This window comes from Anas platyrhynchos, chromosome 14 (genome assembly GCF_047663525.1).
Source record: "Anas platyrhynchos isolate ZD024472 breed Pekin duck chromosome 14, IASCAAS_PekinDuck_T2T, whole genome shotgun sequence".
NCBI classification, from domain to species: Eukaryota; Metazoa; Chordata; class Aves; order Anseriformes; family Anatidae; genus Anas; species Anas platyrhynchos.
Genome location: NC_092600.1, coordinates 1,558,279 through 1,576,598, shown reverse-complemented (window position 1 = coordinate 1,576,598; position 18,320 = coordinate 1,558,279). Strand labels below are relative to the sequence as shown.

The 18,320-nt window shown below is 50.1% G+C and overlaps 2 protein-coding genes across 4 annotated transcripts in view; both read right to left on the bottom strand.

Annotated features, from left to right (window-relative positions):
* SHROOM1 (shroom family member 1) overlaps nucleotides 1-18,320 on the bottom strand; it is a 28,277-nt gene that overhangs the window by 4,484 nt on the left and 5,473 nt on the right. The window contains exons 1-5 of one of the 3 annotated variants that reach the window (XM_013104010.5): nucleotides 15,210-15,284; nucleotides 14,670-14,742; nucleotides 2,354-5,135; nucleotides 1,255-1,334; nucleotides 371-961 (exon numbers count right to left, since the gene is read on the bottom strand). In XM_013104010.5, the coding sequence (XP_012959464.4) occupies nucleotides 371-961; nucleotides 1,255-1,334; nucleotides 2,354-5,032 (3,350 nt within the window). In that variant the 5' untranslated portion in view covers nucleotides 5,033-5,135; nucleotides 14,670-14,742; nucleotides 15,210-15,284. Of the gene's footprint in view, nucleotides 1-370; nucleotides 962-1,254; nucleotides 1,335-2,353; nucleotides 5,136-11,791; nucleotides 12,097-14,669; nucleotides 14,743-15,209; nucleotides 15,285-18,320 lie in introns of those variants that run through there. The other 2 variants (XM_005024339.6, XM_027468671.3) reach the window with 2 other exon arrangements.
* AFF4 (ALF transcription elongation factor 4) overlaps nucleotides 15,414-18,320 on the bottom strand; it is a 72,153-nt gene continuing 69,246 nt past the window's right edge. The window contains exon 24 of the transcript XR_011803319.1: nucleotides 15,414-15,472. The gene's annotated coding sequence lies outside the window, so the exon portion shown is untranslated. The remainder of the gene's footprint in view (nucleotides 15,473-18,320) is intronic.

The window sequence follows — 18,320 nt, the reverse complement described above, 5'->3', positions numbered from 1 at the left end:
CTGTGAATGGCGTGGTGTGGGAACCACACGGCCTGGCTGAACAGCAGCAAATTACCCTGGCAGAATTGGGTTAAATTTCTCATACCACAAATGCCCACCTACTAATGCACAGCCTGCTTATTTCTCCTGCTTTCCATGCACGCAGCTTGTTTGTTTGCATGCCGCTGGCATGGTGTAGTTTACTCCAGGTTTCTCCCATTACACACTCATAGCCTCTTTCTCCTTTCTTGACATGTAAATCAGAAAACTAAAATATTTCAGTAACAAAACAAGCGTAAAAAATCCCTAAGTCTTCTTAGCACTAGTATATACTTAATATTCATGCATCGTAAGACCTTAAAATACTGGTTAATTGTTTTAGTCTACTTACTCGTTCCCCTGTGCTTGCTGCCCATCTGCCTTTCTTCTGTGTGATCTATCCAGCATGGAAATGTCAGCAGGAAAAAGACCCTCCATCAGGTCCAGAGCAGTTTTTCTCACTGGATAAGGCATGAGAATATCAACCAGAGAACTGTCTTTGGCAACAATCTCCATCGCAAGTTCTTGGTATCGCTGGTCCTCAGCAGACCCCAGTCTCCTTTTGGACGGATTTGTCTCTCTCTCCTGCAGAACATCCTCTGGGCTGTCGAGCACAGCTGCTTCCTTTGCAAATAAACCTCTGGGTTCATTTTTGTCTCCTTGGTCAGACTGAGCCAGCACCGTGTGGCAGCACGTTCCTTTCTCCTGAGGCACTGCAGCATCGCTTGCCTTTAGCTGCTGCTCTGGGCGCTCCGTTAAAGCACTGCCAGTCGGAGATCCGGCTCGGCATTCCTTCTCCACTTGGGCATCTTCCTTGCTGCTGCTTCTCGGGCTGGCAATAGAGGTTTCAGGAGCTAGTTCCTCGGCGTCCTGACGAGAGTGTCCACTTATATCATTGTCTTGTTCGTGATTCTGGCACCCACCTCCCACAGGATCGTGGAAGCTGTAAGAGCAAAGAAGTTCCTTTATATTTGAGACACTTCCTCTGCAACAGATGCTTTTGCAGGCTGTTTAAGCAGCTATAAGCAATTGCCGTCATCTTTCCAGCTTCCTCTGTTTATTAAAGCCTCAAGGCTGGACCTCCCCGAGCCCTCCCAGCTGCTGTTTTTGCCGGAGGTCGCAGGGGGGAGCTGCGCTCCCGGTGTCCGCAGGAGCTCCCCGGGCGCACGGCGCGGTGCGCACCGGTGCCCACGGCAGAAACCAAAGGGGCAGCCCCCGTACCCCTTGGAGCCTTACCTGGGGATGCCGAGGCAGCTCTCACGAGGCTGAGGTGGTGACACGGCCCCGCTGGCACTGCTGGCACCTCTGTCCGCGTCCTGGAAACGAGAACGGCACCGGTACAGGCGGCAGGCTCGCACCGTGCCACTGCCTCGGCTTCACGCCCTTGTCTGGGGGCATAAACCTGAGTGGGTTTAGCAAGCTGATGTTTGTTGGTTTTTTGTTTGTTTGGTGTTTTAAGTTTCTCCACCTCTTTTTATTACTGCAGATGCCATTTGACTCTTTCTAGGTAGCATCCACCTGTTTTTCCTAGAAAACCAAGTGAGGGCTAGCAACAAAGCACAGGCTCTGCTCCCACCGACCCCCACAACTCAGAAAGTGGCCAGTGTTTTTGGGAGTCTCTTCAGTTGGATAATTTTTGTAATATAATAGAGTATTTCTTTTCTATTTTATTATTTTTATTTTTTCCCCTTTTGCAACAACATTGGCAGCCACTGTCCTTCATATTCAGAAGCCAAAAAGGTTCCTGAGTTCCCAGGCTGTGATTGCAGAGCACAGCAGAAGCAACGCAACGGGCAGGTCTCTGATTTCCAGTCACTTCAGGAACTTCCCAAAGGGTAATTTTTAGCTAGAAGCCTTCCCCCTACCGCTTTGTAAAACTGCCCACTTGTTGCAGGATAACGAGCGCCGAGCACGCTGCTCAGTCACTGCTCAGTCACTGCTCAGTCGGCCGTTGCAGTTCCACCCTTACGCAATGGCTGCAGCTCCTCACACTGAGGAACGCGTTGTTTGTCTGCTGCTGGTAATGCTTCCTTACATAATGCTTTGGAGAATAACAAATTGTTATCATTCATCACGAATGCGTCAAAATTGGGAGCACTTCTTTAAAATCTCCCCTAATTAATTCTCTGGCACGCTGCAAAAACGGAGCATTCGCTCTGCTTTCCAACCACTACCCTGCATTTCCTACAGACTGAGCAAGCGTGCCTTGCCACGACTCCTTTCATCTCCCTACCACGTGTTAAATACCAAGCCTTCATCCCCATTCCTGCTTGCTCAGTGGTTTTACAGCCGCTGTGCTCTCTCTCAGAGCAGCCCCTGCCCCAGCCCCTCTCACCTGTGCAGCAGGAGGCGTTGACTCGGGTCTCTCAGCAGCCGGGGCAGCAGCAGGAGCTCCAGCCCCGGGGAGGCTTTCGGCTGGTGTCTGCTCAGAGCCACGGCTCCCCACGGCTGCAGGACATGGGCTGGGCTCCGAGGGCACCGATCCAGCAGTGGCAGAGCTGGGGCCACATCTGCCGGCCACACTCGGGGGGAGGACGAGTGCCGAAGGAGAGAAAACATCTGGTGGTGGTTCTTCAGAGGAAGCTTGGCAGAAAACCTCATCGCTTTGCATCTTCCTGCTCCCGTTGGGGTTGGAAGGAGGCCACTTGGGAAGCGAGGGCCTCTTCTGCAGGGGTGGTTTATGCAGCGGGACGTGCTGCGTGCCTCCTGGTCTTTGGCTAATCTTTCGTTCCATGTATTCAACCAGCGCCGTGTGCTGGATTTGTTTCAGCTCTGTCCGGGAGATGCTGGAGCTGGACAGTGCCCTCCCTCTGTTTTCCAGGGTCTTTCTCCTGGCTGCCTCTGTTCCCGGCTCAGTCCTTTCACCCCTGGCCTGGTTCCACGGGGCTTCCTTGTCTGCGAGCTGATCGAGTTTCTCGGGCTCAGAATAACAGAGTTTCTTTTCCTCTTTTGTTTCCCTTTTCCTTCCCCCTGTTTGACCCCTTTGTGGCCTCTCTATTTCTCTATCTCTGTTGAACCTTTCTAAGGGTTCCAGAGGAGGAGGGGAACAAGGAGCGAGTTTGGCTTCCTCATTTGCCCCGGATAATGAGAAAGATCTCAGGTGTTCGATTGAAGGCCTCTTGGACGGCTTCTGTCTCAGCCTAACAGGCAAACTCATCTGCAAGTCTTTTCTTTTAAAGGAGGTTTCTCTCAGAACCTTTTTCTGGGCCACTTTAAGTTTCTCTCTGTAGTCATTCTTGAAACTCTCATCCATGGATGAAGCAGGACTCCCGAGAACGAGATCTTCAGCCTCATTCAGACCGTCATCAGCACACCGGTGGTGCAGGCTGGCTGGCTGGAGCTGGCTGCTTTCCCTCCGTATCTCTCCACTCCTCACCGAGGGAGCCTGGCTGCTTGTTGGAAATTCCTCTGGCGAGCTCCTTGAGCCCTCTTGACACTGGGCGAGCTTGTGGTGGTGCAGGATGTTGGTGGCTTTTCCCCCAGCAAGGTAGTAAAGCATGGGAGTCGTCTGCCTGCTTATTTGTTCACCAGCAAGATCGTCCCGCAGCTCTCTCGAGAGCTGTTTTTGAAGTCCAGGTTGGTATTTCTGATAGGGAGCAGGAGCCTCCTCTTGCTCCAGATGCATGCTAAGCTCAGGATCACTGTTACTGGCTTGTTTTTCTTTCCTGACTTCATTTAGAAGTTGTGATGCGGAATCCTCCTTTGGTCTGAGCAAAGCTGTGTGGTCGGCATCATCTGTGTGGTCAGCACGGGAGCTGCAGGACACCGACGCTTTCTGTGTTTTGGCTTGGGGACTCAGGAGCGGTTCCCCAGCACCACTCCCGAGCTCTCCTTTGGAGTTAGAGCACTGCTTTCCATCTCTACAACTGCCCAGCTTCCCGGATGCATTTTTAGTTAGAGGAGCATGCTCCATATATTGTAAGTCACAAATGTCCTCAAACACATCCCAGTCCAGCTCGGCACGGAGCGGGCACTGGGCGCAGAGCAAGGACCCTTTCCACCGGCTGGGCTCTGGCACCACGCCTCGCGGATCTGTTTCTCTGAAAGCTGGCCTGCGCACGCTGCAGGGATGCTGTTTGTCTTCCTGTGTATCATTAACAGTGCGAGGGTTGGCATGCCCCGGAGGATAGGGCTTGGAGCTCGTCTCGTCAGGAATTTTATGAGCATGAGCTGAATTGTAAGCAGAAAACATTTTCGAGACGTTAGCCACAGAGTCAGTCCTTAAATATTCCTGAAAAATGAACGAAGATGGCCTGCTGAAAACATGGGCATTACTCCTCTTCACAGGTTTTTGGGCTGAGCTCCTCTCTGCATTTTCTGCTGTCCTTAGCCCCAGACCTTTTGATTCAGACCCCCCCTCTGCAGAACCAGCAGACCACCAACCTTTGTGTTGCACAGGCTTTCTCCCGGCTGCCTCAGGCTCAGGGATTTCAGCCCTGTTCTGGCTCCACGACACGTCCACGTGAGCTGGCTGCGCACTGCCCTCGCTGGGGCTTCCAGAGCTACGCCTCCTTCTCGTGTTTTCAAGGTGCCTGGCGACCCTGAAGCTGTCGAGTCGCACGGGAGGAGAGGGTGGCGGTCCCTGGCTGGGAGCCCCGGGGGAAGGAGTGCTTCCACAGCCCCCCGCGAGCCCAGCGCTGGGAGAGATGCCCCGGCTGCCCGGGTCTGGTGCCTTGTGCGGAGGCAGCCACCTGAGATCAGCGTTTGCTGCACTGAGGTTATAAATCCCCCTCACGTACTCTGAGTCCATGTACGGTACCTGCTCGGGAGGCAAAGAGCAGTGCTCGCCGTAGCACGATGGGGTGGGATACTCCGGGATGTTTGATCCCCCTGAGAAAGAGCTGTAAGCAGAGTCTGCCCTGCCAGGGAGGTGCAGGAGCTGCTCCGTGCTGCCAAGGGACGTCACTGGAGACACACGGCTGCTGTCAGGGGAGGCCGCGGGCTCCACCAGCTCTCCAATTCGGCCGCCTTGCCCATGAGCCCATCTTTCTATCTCGTTCCCAGACAGAGCCATGTCGAAGCCTTTCCAGGAAATGTTCTGATTAGATGTCTGCAACTGAGCTGTTGAAAAAGTACATTTTGCACCGCTGTCACATTCCGGTAATATTCAGAGGATCCTAAAATAAAACAAACAAAAAAAAACAGAGATGTGAAAAAGACTCAGCTGGAGGATCCCAACTGCACTTTGGGAGACCAGGCAGAGCATCACACAAATGGTGATGGTGAGAACCTGAAAGCAGTGTTCAGAGTAGCTGGATGGCTTCAGCAATTATCAGGATATTGGAAGGAACAATTCCTCTGCCACAAATGGAGGGACTCAGTCTTTAATAACAAGAACTTCTGAGATCTTCATTAAATCTAAGAGACGTACACAATTAGGGGATGTCCTCTCACTGCAGTTACAAAGCATCAAGGGCCAGATTCAAAGCTGGTTTCCGAGTCTGTCCAGAAATAAGTCTGAGAGGTTGAAAGCCCCGGCTCAGTGCTGCCTAATCCTGGAGGTACCTGAATACAGCACACACCTGGCGGGATGAAGCTTCAAAGTGACTTTCGGTTGTGCTTCCAGAAATGCTCACAGCCCTGGGTCAGTGCCTGGCTCTCCTTTGGGTGGACGCAGCCCTCACCTGAGCATCAGGAGGCTTTGCAGCTACACGGCTGCACTCACCTTATGCAGCCACACTCCTGAAGAAACGCAAACTGTCTCCAAATCCTACCAGCTAAATATCGCACGCCTGTTTTCCTGAAAAAGGTGGAACTCCCCCCAGGTTCGCCTGCCACTCCCAACAACTCGCATCCGCAGCAGGGCCTCGTAAAGCTGGCGGGGAGATTCCAGCGGTGATGCCGCCGTTTAATCAAAAACCTTCACATTCCTGCCTCGTTTCAAAGACAGTGCTGGTATCATTCATTTGGAGCCAAGGGAAGAGGTGGATGGAGGCCAAAATACACAAGTTAATCTCTGAAGGGAACTTGGACTTGTGGGGCACAGTAAATAAATTAACTAGTTTCTGAGAAATGAAAGGAGCGTACCACCACCAAGTGGGAACTTCTGCTGGTGTCCTTCAGAAATTTCAGCAAGAAATCAACTCCCGGACACTTGGAGAAGATTTCTCTCTCCCTAGGGATGATCTAAACGCAGCCGTGAAATTTGTCTCACAGGAAACACACAGCGTGAGTGGCTGATGACGAAATTTCCCATGCTTTTCATCGGCGTACTGAAGAATTTAAGGAAATAAAAACCTTAGAAATCTGGTGTAAAGAAAACCTTGAATTTTCTGAACCTATCAAGAAGGAAAAGCAGATGAGAGAGAGAATGCTCGGTGAGCTCTGCGAGCCTGGGTGTACCTGGAGGTGCTGGGAGCCGCACAGGATGAAACCCCGTGGGAGCCACATTCCACGAGAGAACCAGAAGGCAGATTCCTCTGTCATTTTTATCTCCGTTTTTTAATCAAAATTTTATTCCAGTGGACCTTCTCCAAGCAGCTCGATTCCCCCACGGCTGCTATTAATAGGCCGGGCCAAGGCTTTGTCTGGGACGTGCTGGCACCGTTCCACCGAAGTTAGTGGAGCTGCCCGGATTTACAGCCAGAAGCTGGCTCTGACTTCCCGCAGCTATGTGCAGAATTTATATAACACTCGTGCTGCGGCTCTGCGTGCATCAGCGACAGAGCTCTCCTGGTTTGCTACAGCAGTTTTTCCTAAGAACCTTTCCCCCTTGTTATTTCCAGCTACCTCTGCTTGCAATTTACAGCGAGCGCAGCAACAAAGAGAAGAATTCGTGTCTCAGGTTTTCATGGCAATACCAGAAAGAGCAGGGAACTATTTCTGTGCTTTAGATGCTCAAGGTGTGAGCACCTGGCTTGGAAAAAACAGAAGCAAGTACCGAGTCGTGCTTGCAGCAGGACGCAGGAGGAGGTGGCAGCTCACAGGGCATTCCCTCCTCCACCTGCTCCTCCGTGGCAGCCTCTCACCTGAGCCACCTGCAGCCTTTCCTGGGCAGCAGGGAGGTGCCAGATAAGCCTGAGAACTTTTTTCTCCGCTCTGGTGCCCTCTGCTCCTGTTCTTGCCACGGCCCTGATCTTGAGTGTCTGCTCAGTCTGAGTGAAGCCTGCAATGTCACGTCCTTGAAGCGATAGAAATAATAGGGACTGACGTGATGCACTGAGCTCCACAAATCTCCACTGAAACTTAAACAACGCGATAATGAAACACATCTCAGGGAAAACCCACCATCCTATTCGTCATCCCTATTCGGGAAGATGCTTCCTGAGCTCAGGACCTTGATGTGTTCAAAGAACTATGTGGAATCTGCCTCCTTTTCACACGCGGAAGGGAAAGACGAATTTAGTTAAACCTCAACTGCCAAACAACGGAGTCATTGTTCTCCTCAGCTGGTAGCTGGTGGAGCACCTTCATGGACCACGCTGGTTTGGGTCTTAGAAGTGCCCTGGCAAGCCCGTGACACAGAGCGAATGTTCCAGGCAAGCTCTCAGTATTTTCATTGTAACCCTCCAGAAAAAGAAAAACATTAAATTAAAGGTGTTTTAGAACAAAAGACACTGGAAGATGAAGGAAGTGTGCTAACTGTGTCATTCCAGATGCCCAAGGAGGTAATAAAGCCCCTAACAGCTATTAGGATCCAAACAAAGGTGCTTTTTTGTTTTAGTTTGGTTTTGTTTTTAAAGGCTTGACATCCATCCCTTCATTTATTGTACTTAACTCCAGTTCTGCCCAGGAACCTGTGCGCGGAGCACAGCTCTCTATGCAAAGCAGCCTGCAAATACAGAGCACGAAGTCGCTGCTCTGTAGATTTGCCAAGGAGATGAGGTGAACACAAGCACGGAAGAGAATCAGGACCTCAAGAGGGAACGTGATCAGCTATGGCTGCACAGCAGGCCGAGGCTGAACAAAACCCGGAGGATGCTGTGGGCACTAGGCTGGCACACTCTGGGCCCAGATAACGATGTCTGATGTATTAAAACAAAATTTGCTCCAAGTTTCTACCGTGGTAATAGTAGGGAAAAAATAGTATTGTCGTGGCTGTGCTCATTTGTCCACTTCCAATAAAGTTTACTGAGGTGATTTCTGTAAAACTGCCCCTTTTAGACAAATAGTTCCATGGAAATAAAGGCAAGAGCCCCACAGCTATTAACCTGTACCAGACCACAGCACGCAGCTGCTCTCTGAAGAACAGGAGAGATAAGTGTGAAAGGCAAGGCGAGCTCTGGGACCAACCTACCGACATTATGTCATGTTCGTGTTTGTGACTGACCCGCTCCTTATCAGAGGGCAAACACTCTGTAAATATTAGCCCAAATTCTTCAGATTCCAATCACTTGCACAGATCACAGCACCTGACCCATCCGTTTCACAGGCCACCCAAAACACATCCGTGGTACCTTGCTTCAGCAGGCAGCTCCCGGCCAGCCCAGGGGCACCAGGCGCTGCTCTGCAGCTGCACCCACGGCTCCCACATCGCCCCCCGGGCAGAAACCCACGCACACGCAGGACATGGTGACCCACACAGCCCCAGTGCCCGTCTCTCTTCTCTCCAGACACGCCACGTCTTAGCAAGATTCGTTCCTTTGACCGCGCTGTGAAACTTGCGGAAATTCCAGACAGAAGTCTGAAGTCTTCAAATTCCACCACTTTCACATGATAAAGGGCGAGGGAAGGAGGAGGACACCACATCCAGGGAAGCGTGTCTGGACGACTGTCCCTGTGCCAGCGTCTCGGAAAGTCTCTCTCCCAGCTTTATTGCCTTTCTAGTTTATAAATTAGAAGAACTTTCAACTTCAGGTTTCAGACTTGTCTTACAGGAGAGCAACATAAGAGAAAAGAGCAGGTGGCACCCCCTTTGGATGCCTGGAAATGCACCTTTGCTAACCTGTATTTTTCTTCCAAGATGTCTGAAGTCTCTACAAAACAGACTCCCGATTTAGTGCAGTTTCCACCACCGTGCAGGTCGCTGTCTGGCGGCTGCCAGGGATGTTGTATGTCAAAGCCCACGGACAAACTCGCAGGGTTGGCTTACACGGGCCCAGTGGGAAACTTTCCCTGCTACTGGGAGCCAAAGAAAGTCAAAGTGTCAGACATTATTGAGACAGAGCCTAAGTGGGATTTAGAGGCGGTTTATGACTCATGTGCACATTAATAAATTTCACCACAGTTTGAGGAATGTAAACATTCCCAGTGAAATCACACACACAGGCCTCTGGCTTTCTGGAGCAATGCGAACATCCTGAGCAATTTCAAGGAAGATGAAAATAAGAACGCGTTTCAATATCCCTTCATTTTGTGCGCATAAATCTTCCTAAATGCCCTCGCCCAGCTCTGCCTAGCTCTCCACAGAAGGACCGGGCTCCTATAGACCAGCACGGGAGCTCTGCCCGGCCAGGAGCTGGTCCATCACTCGCCTTCCCTGCATCTGCAGGGTGAGGGCACCTCGCTGCCGACACAGCTGCCATCTCGGTAACACGACTGCTCGGCTGAAAAAGACTGCAGCCCAAATAAAATTATCTTGGGCCTGGGAGCCACGGCCCGATGTCTGACCAAGGATTTAATGAGGAAGGTCAGGTTTAGCAATCCCTCAGAGAGCGACCTTGTCTGGGCGCCCAGCAGAGCCTGACCCTCTCGTTACAGCAGTCACCCCTCGCACACTTCCCCACTGTCCTCAGATTCACTGCCTTTCCTTACTCAGCCTGAAAAACGTCCCCTGGCTTCCACCGTCATCGCTCCCTAATCTACTAACCACCAAACACTTTCTTTGTTTCTACCTCGGAAAACACGTCACAAAAAAGGCTTTTGTCAGAAATCGCTGCTTCAGCCCAAACACGTGAGTGTCCTCCCAGCCTTTCCCATTCCATCCTTTCTTACTTCACCACAATCTTCCTTTTTTTTTTTGTTGCTTGATTGAGCTCATTTAATCCCACAAATTCATCATCCTAGAACAGACTCAAAGAGATTCAAGAGCACCAAAGAACTAGAAACTCTAATGACTAGAGACTCTAATGAGCTCAAAGTTTAAGAGAAAGAACTCTAACGATTCTGGTGATTTTTATACACGTGCAAGTTCGTTATGGATTAGGTTATTAACATCCTAGGAAACACAAAAGAGAATTCAAACTGAACACAGAGCTCTCACACCCCTCACACACACTCCCAACACATCCAAGACAATCAAGAGCAGAAAACCACATTTTCGGCAGCTTCGGGGCAACACGGAGCAGAGCGGCCCGAGGCCAGGTGGGTTTGTTCTCAGCCTGCCCGAGGCAGTTTCCTCCTTGCATGGCAGAGTTTATCCTGCAGACACAATCACACCATCGCTGCTGTGCCACCTTTTGCCTTGCCACAAAACTGTTACGAAGTCCTACCCTGGGAAGGGCACCCAGCACCTTGCCTCCCGAGCACTTCTGCTGCCCACAGCTTAATTCCTGTGGGAACTTGCTGGCCTCAGTAAAGCACGCAGCTGTCCCACTGTTTTAGAGCACACTGCCAGTATGAAACATAATTAACCAACAGTATTAGCACTTCCATTTTCTTCTATACAAATCTAATATGATGAATTAATTTGATTTTTAAAAACAATTAGCTTTAAAACTCACTTATTTCGACGTAAGAAACAGAAACTATTCCTTCCCAGAAGATGCCTGTGCTCAGTCTCCTTTATCCAGATGTCAGCTGTAATTGTGCCTGCCTTCGGGCTGAGGGAGACTAAAATGTATTATCCAGTTACTGCAGAGCGTTCCAGTGGAATAAAAAGAAAAACACGAAGTATATAAAGGAAACAGAGTATGGTAGAGCAGCCCAGTCCTTTGGCAAGCATTACATTCAAGTATTTTCCCATATCTTTCATCTGGACACAACGCAGAAGCATTTATTCTTGCTCACACTAATCACTGTTATCGCTGGTTTCCATAACAAGCCCCGAGAAACCACCAGGAGCTGAAGCTGATCTGGGAGTACCTGTTAGTTACATTAGCGCAGGTTTGGTGGTGGAACGCAAGGCACTCGGGATCCCAGGCAGAAATTAAACGCTCGCTTACCTTTGCAAACAGTTTCCAGGCATATGCCGCAAAATTGACAGGAGATGATTAGGAAAAAGACTGGGGAAAGCACACACCGAGCTCACTCTGGGAACACAGACCCAGGCGTCCTTTATTCGGCAAACACACAGAGCGTGCAGCCCCGAGGAGCAAGCAGCACCCTGTGAAGTCCCATCTTTCTCACTCCGAGGTGCGCAGGCTGAGCCCTGGCGCTCAGGAGGCTGCGTGCAATCACACGAGGCTGCTCTTTTCCAGGACAGTTCCTGCTCCTTCGCCTGTTTCCCTGCTGACTGTTACAGGAAAGATGCCTTCGGATGGGAGCTGATGGACTTCGGCAGCAGATGCTGCTCAGGAAGCAACCCGAGACCTGAGTTAATCCTTCGGGGGTCCCTCAGGCACCCACGGCTGGGTGCACCTGGCAGTGCTCAAACCACGTACAGACACGGTACAAACGCTGCATTAAGCTGGGTCCTTGGATCTGCATCCCCCAGCTGCTCCGGGACACGCTGCCGTGGGCACTGTCCCGATGAAAAGACATCTGCTTGTGCAGGGAGCTGGGGACAGCAAGGCAGCACCACACAGACACACGCCCTGGGGGCCTCCAAGGTCCGCACCCTGCGTTTCGCAGAACCGTTCTCCCTCCCCAAACACACGCACTTATCTGTAGATTAAGAAGCAATTCATCAATTAACTTGCAGAGTGCCGAAGAGGCGATTTCCCCCGTCACTTACCTGGCCGCCACGTGGCCGGGATGCCTCAGAGGCAGCAGGCAGCCCCGGGCACATCACAGGCTCCAAAGCCGCGTCCACGCACGACTCCCCTGCCTCGCCTGTGGAAATCGCCCTTTGGTTTACGACATTCCATCGTGCAGAGTGTTACGGCCACGGTGGAAAAGAAAGAACAGCAAACAGCAGGCACGGCTATTTCATTATCTCACCGGTCAATTATTAACAGCGGCGCTTGTTCCACCCGAGCCTTGGGGCCGTGGCCGCGGCTCCCACGTGGGCAGAGCCCAAAAATTCCACGCAGGGGCTGCCGAGGCCGCAGCAGGAGCCAGCACCGCTCCGTCTGCCCTGGGATGTCACTACCAGAGCCGGTCCTGCTGGCCCCAGCCCAGAGCCCTTCCCTGGGGACCGCGCTCCCAGCTCCACAGCAGCCGAGGAGCGCCACGAGACAAGGGCCAATTAGTCCCACTGGAAGCAGGGAGATTTAATTTTCTTAAAGAATTAAGTGCTGCTTTCCGAGGAGCAGAGCAAAAGGGCTGGATGATAAACATCAAGGCAGATCAAGGAAGCAGTGAGGCTGTGTTTTATGTGCCGCAGTTTTGTTGTGTGTTTTTTTTTTTTTTAAAGAAAAAAACAACTTTTGTTTTTGAAATGCTTTGTTTGTGAAGTGGCACAGAAGGCAGAGGCTGAGGCTTTCATCTACTTTGTGTGACTCTGTATCACCTCAAGCCTCTGCAGCAAATTCCTTCCTGCCTCCAAATACATTTGCTGGAGTCCGATGCTGTATTTTATAACATCCTTATCTGGTGAGATGAATTCAGACTAGTTTCCAGCTGGGCTTAAAAAATAAGCCGATTTTATGTCACTATTTTTTCCTCAAACTAAGCTGCCAACTGGTTAATGTCATCCAGGCAACAACTCTCCCATTTGTTCTCATGCATCGTCTCCCAGGGAAAAAACAGGAGTTTCTTCCAAGCTTCCTACAGAAAATAATCTCCTTGCTTGTGGCTAGCTTCAGCTTTTAGTTAGTGGGAAGCAGCAAAATGTTCTCTGACAGGATCTGGATTCAGCCTCCAGCTCCCCTGTGCGCAGCAGGACACGGGGGCTGTGGGAGCGCAGCTTGCTGACTGCTCAGCCCGTGCCTGAGAGCTGCTGCAAGCAACAACCCGAATCCTCTTCTAAATCCCATACACAGCAGGGCCAGCCCTCAGCCCGATTTACACACCCCAGCACGGCGTGTGAGCTGCAGCTGAGCGCAGAGAAGGGCTGCTGCGAGTTACTCAGTAACTAGCTGGGTGTTCAGCCACCCCATGTACCAGCGCCTTCACAAAGCCAGGACTCGGTATCAGATGGAGGTGAGTGTTCTGAAACAGGAGGCGAGGGGAGCGCTTCAAATGGCCCGAGAAATGAGAAGTAAATGCTGCACGACGTGCTGCCCGCCTGGGAGGAAAATCAGAGGTGGACGGCTCCTTGCAGGTCCCCGAGCTCTGGTTGGGGAGCAGCTGGAGGCACCGCTCGTGTTCTGTGTGCTGTGAGCTTCCTTCGGGACAGTGATTTTTGTGCAGCTGTCAGAGATGGCAGGCTGTTAAAGTGCTGCAGACAGAAATCCCAGCTTAGCCCTACGTGGGTAGCAGAGGTTCAAACGTACCGCAAGGAAAAGAGAAAATGCAGAAAGCCCAAGCCATCATTTTATCACCCCACGCCTTGAAAGGTTCCGGCATCAATTCCTGCATCTCCCAGCACCCTCAGGACAGCGAAACTCAGCAGCTAAGCCATCAACTCCAGGGAGTTTGGTTCAGCTCCTGGATTTGCCACGGACCTTTGCAAGCTCTGGCCCTCGTACCAGAAGGAGGTATCTTTAAGACATTAGGACACATCGGGGTTGAGGTGGTGTCTGAAACTCTCCTGGACGCAGCCCAGAGCCCACACTCCCTGTCCTGATCACTCTGGACAAGAATTTCACAGACATCAAAGATACACCAAGTTCAAACAGCCTTAAATGAAACGCATCGCCAGGCACCTCTCCTATGGAAAGTGGGGATAAACGCCTCTTGTTGCCACACTGCTGCGGGGATAAATCCATTACCAGCTGAGAGGCTCCCAGGAACAAACGCAGCTTTCCTCTGAACGGCTCCGCGTGGCAGGGCATCAGCAACAGCTCAGGGCAAATTAGCTGAAACCTCACAAACCAGAGCAAAGCCCCAGCAAAATGGCCCTGGTGGCACAGTACCACAGAGCCCCAGCCCCTAAACCAGCACAAGTTTTCCTGGTAACTTAAAATAATACATGGCATTACGCACACAATAACAGCATCCACTAATCATGAAATCATTTCAGAGCATAAATCACAGACCTCCCAATGCTCCTCCTAGGTTATAAACCAGTTACCTGGCAAAGAAGTCAATGAGTTATACACACAGGCTGGGGCTCTTTCAAGGCTACATTCTGCAAGTGTCAACAACTAAACCTTCTCACTGCCTTTGCATGGAGCACTGGAGATTTGGGGTGAACAATTGCCCTTTGCCCTGTCCTCAAATTCAGTCACTGCTGGGGCTGCTCAGCACGGGAACCAAAAAGGTCTCCAGAGAGCCAAGGGCTAACCACAGCCCTGCTCAGCAATATGCCTCATGGCTAACGAGGACTGAGCCATTTGCAATGGAGAGACCCCAAAAAGAGAGAACTTCCAGCTGCTCCCGGCAGTTAAAAACATTGCAATTCATCAGGAACGAGGGAAACCTTGCTCGTACCTGGCTCAGCCACAAGCACGCCGGCTGTTCGGTCATCGCCACTAGTGATGGTGTTGGGAAGCGAAACCCAAAGGGGGAGCAGTGCAAACACAGCACACACACCCGTGGACCCCCCAGACCACTCAGGGGGCGATTACCTTGCGATGTGATTTCCATTACTTGGCATCAGCTCGGGTACAGATGGCTGCTCAGGGCTACTGGCTTCAAAAACTAGGTCAACGGTGGCAAAGATAGAAAGGAAAAATAGAAATCCTGGGGTTTATCCACTCACACCATGCAAATAACAGCAGCCTAACAGGCAAAATAATATCCCTGAGAGCCCTCATCACTCCCAGACTTCACAGGTGCAGCTGCACCACTGAGCAACCAGACTGGTTAGCAGGGCAGAAGGCTGGGACAGGGTTGTTATAGACAAACACTCATTATTTTTTACCATAACACAGTAATTCCTACGGGAGTTAATCCTTCATGACATTACAGCAAACATAACCAACAGTTTTCCAGCATTCCCTAATATGTAGTTATTTTTTTTGGTAGCAGTTTATAGACAAAATGCAATACAAAGCCAACACCATTATTTTAAGTCCCAAAGACGTGCCCTGGATCAAAGGCAGACATCCCAGTGTTCCTTTAGACCCTGATTTCATAGAAAATGTTCTGCAGCCAAAGTAACTTACAGAAGCTTCCCCTGCTCTTGCTCCTTCTAAGGCTGGTTTCCCCCTCTGCAGCAACAGAGGCAGTTGGAACACATGGGGCTTCTGCCGTGGTGTTGAGCAGAAAAAAGCAGCTGTGCTTTGGGGAAAAAGCAAGCACAGATGCCAAGAATTACCTTAAATCAGTACTGCTGCCAAGTGCTTTGCGTTGGGAAAGCACAGCCACGCTTACAGTCACATAATCCTCCGCTAGGGTTTCTGACCAAGTCAGGTTACAGGGTTTGTCCCTGGTGAAATAGATAATTGTGGAGCTTCAGGTTAGAACAATCAAACCATAATTGAAAGCATCCTCAGAAAAAAATAAAACCATATTAAGCTGAACACCTTTCCCAGCTGAAACTATGCTCCAGGCACGTTTAGATGCTATACGGCTGGTGACCAAACTCCCTGAACCCACAGAGGAGTCTCTAGCGAACACCACACCCTGCAGCAGACGAAACGGGGATGCTTCAGTGTCTCAAGCCATGGGCTGCACCAGCCTGGGTGCACATGCAGGGGTTTCAGTTTTACTGTTCGATCTGGTTTCTCACACCAGCTGACCTTCATTTAGCGTGGCTCACAGGTTAGCGGCGATCCCTGGGCCACAGGTTGGGAACTTCACACAGTGTAAGTGCAGAAGGTACCAAGGTAAATGCTGGGCATGCCAGCAGCTCCCCGTTAGCAAAGGCTGGATTTAAGAAGCTGGGATTTAACATCCCCCAGAGAAAAACCCATTAAGTTTGCCATTACATTTACGACTTCCTCCTAATGTCTAAACCTCATTTTGTGTGAGCTGACACTAAACATAGCAACATCCAGTGAGTAATTTGTATATGTTTCAAAAGAGCTCGATTTTTGTTTTACCTGAGTATTATTAATGCCACTGTGTCCCGTACAAATACCGTAACAATAAGGTTTATTTGTGCAGTGAAGCACTGCTCCTGATAACGAGTCTCTTGCCAGACACAGACCCACCCCACGACAGCTCGTGCTCCAAGCACCCTGCCAAGGAGCCCCCCTCCCACACCAACAGGGCTCTGGGGGCTCGGGCCTGTCCCTCTGACCCAGGCCCACCTTTACCCTTGTGCACCCTCGGTGTTAGGCTATCAAAGTACGAACGTGCATCCTTTTGGGTCTGATATTGACCCAATCATCACTGGAAAAATGCTGTCTGAACTCCAGGCTGCAATTCTCTATACTGGCTGAGTGAAGGGGCATTCAAAACAGACACAGGACATCTGGTTCAAGTGTCTCACTGCTCAGAAGCTCTGGGCTTTCTTTTTTTCTCAGGTAATTACCAAAGTAGAATTTGGATGAGACTTGTCACTGCATTTAAAAATCCTGCTGAGGAGTCCCACTTGTAGCTCAGCATGGAGGAGTAGTGCAGGATGATAACAAACACCTCCCAAGATCGTGACCCTTTTGTTTATCTTTCAGGCACCGTAAAATGTGCGAGCAGTAACTGGAGAGGGACACTACGGCCCCCCTGGGACAAGGGTCCCGCAGAAGAGCAGAAATGCCAGCTGCTGCCTGCTTTTGCCATCAGGTGTGTGCTCCTCTCCCTGCGCTTGGGAAAATGAATAAATAAGGAGGAATTCCTGGGGGCTGCTGGTACAGTTTCGCGGCAGAGCCAGGCTCTCTGCTTTCTCTCACAGCACTCAGGTACAATGGTGTCTTTGTTACGGGGAGGCTAAATAAATAATGTAGCCATTAGATGTCATACAGAAAAGGAGCATTACACGATTAAGCTCGGGGCAGCTTTGCCACTCTCCCACGTAACAAACGCACGGCGAAGGCACCGCGGGCTCTGCCGGCGGTTTAATCCAGCAGCTTGCATTTTTTTAAGGGAAAAATTGCAGAGGGTCAACAGAGACGCAGAACACGAAGGTCCGGGGCATTAAGTACAGTTCAGTTCAGGATAATGACTGATAACAGGTATTTCTTTCCCACATGCTTTCATTTACTGCCTTGGAGCTTATGAATGTATAAAACCAGCAGGACCCAACTAACGCCTCTCGAACCCAGCTTTTAAAGAAAGCTGTCTGCCTTGCAACCCAAGCACACGGTTCCAGAAGGAAAAGCAGTATTATTCTGATAATCAAACTCAAAGAAGAGTCTCCAAACAAACCTGGTTCGTTAATCTTTTGACTGCCCGCATACCTTCCTATTTGGTAAGGACTCATTTGGCCAGCGGTCTGGAAACGCCGGTTAATCATTTAAATCTTGTAGGCTCACCAAACTTCAGAAGGCACGGGGATGACAGAACGATGTGCAAATCCATTTTAAATTTCAGATTTATATTTTAGGAAGCATGCATTTGCTTTTCCACTCAACGCTTTTTGCTAATAAGGACTTTACTCTGCAAGCTCTGCACAATGCAAATTTCACAACTTTTTGGGGAGTTTTCACTATGGAAAAAAAAAAAAGAGGAACAAGTTTCAAGATGTCTTTCATATGGTAAAGTTATACGAAGTTATTAACAGGAATGCAAGAAGCACAGGAAGTGTCTGCTCTGGAAATTCCTACAAGTGGATATACAAGAAGATACAACTGATTTCTGCATTTTAAATCTCATTTTATATATTAAAGGAGCAATTTTCCTAGCTACCCAGCAATACATTCTATTAGTCTTCATCTAATGACTGACAATCCACTAGAAAATCCCACTGACTTTATTTTTCATTTGATATGAACAAATCCCTCTTATTTCACAGTCTCTTTTATATAATTTATGCAATATTACTTGCACTATGTATAAATATACACAAAGGTGTTTTGAACTCAGCACTTCTCAGATGCAGAGCCAAAGGCAGCTATTCTGTGGGCAGATTTGAGGCTACACAGTGATTTACCCACATTCCTGCAGCAAGTTACTGGAACAAGTGGGAAGAGGATAAACCTTCTATTTTCCAGCTGCCTGCCCTATTCACTAGAGCAGATTTCCTGTGCTGGATAATCGTGCTACACGCAGGCTTTGTGGGTGCATTTCCACGGGTCAGCTCAGGTAATGGTCTCAGGTCCTTAAGCCCCAGGGACCTAAGGTTACGTGTGCAAGCTCGTTTTCCCTTACCATGCAAGAATAGGCTCTCCTGACCC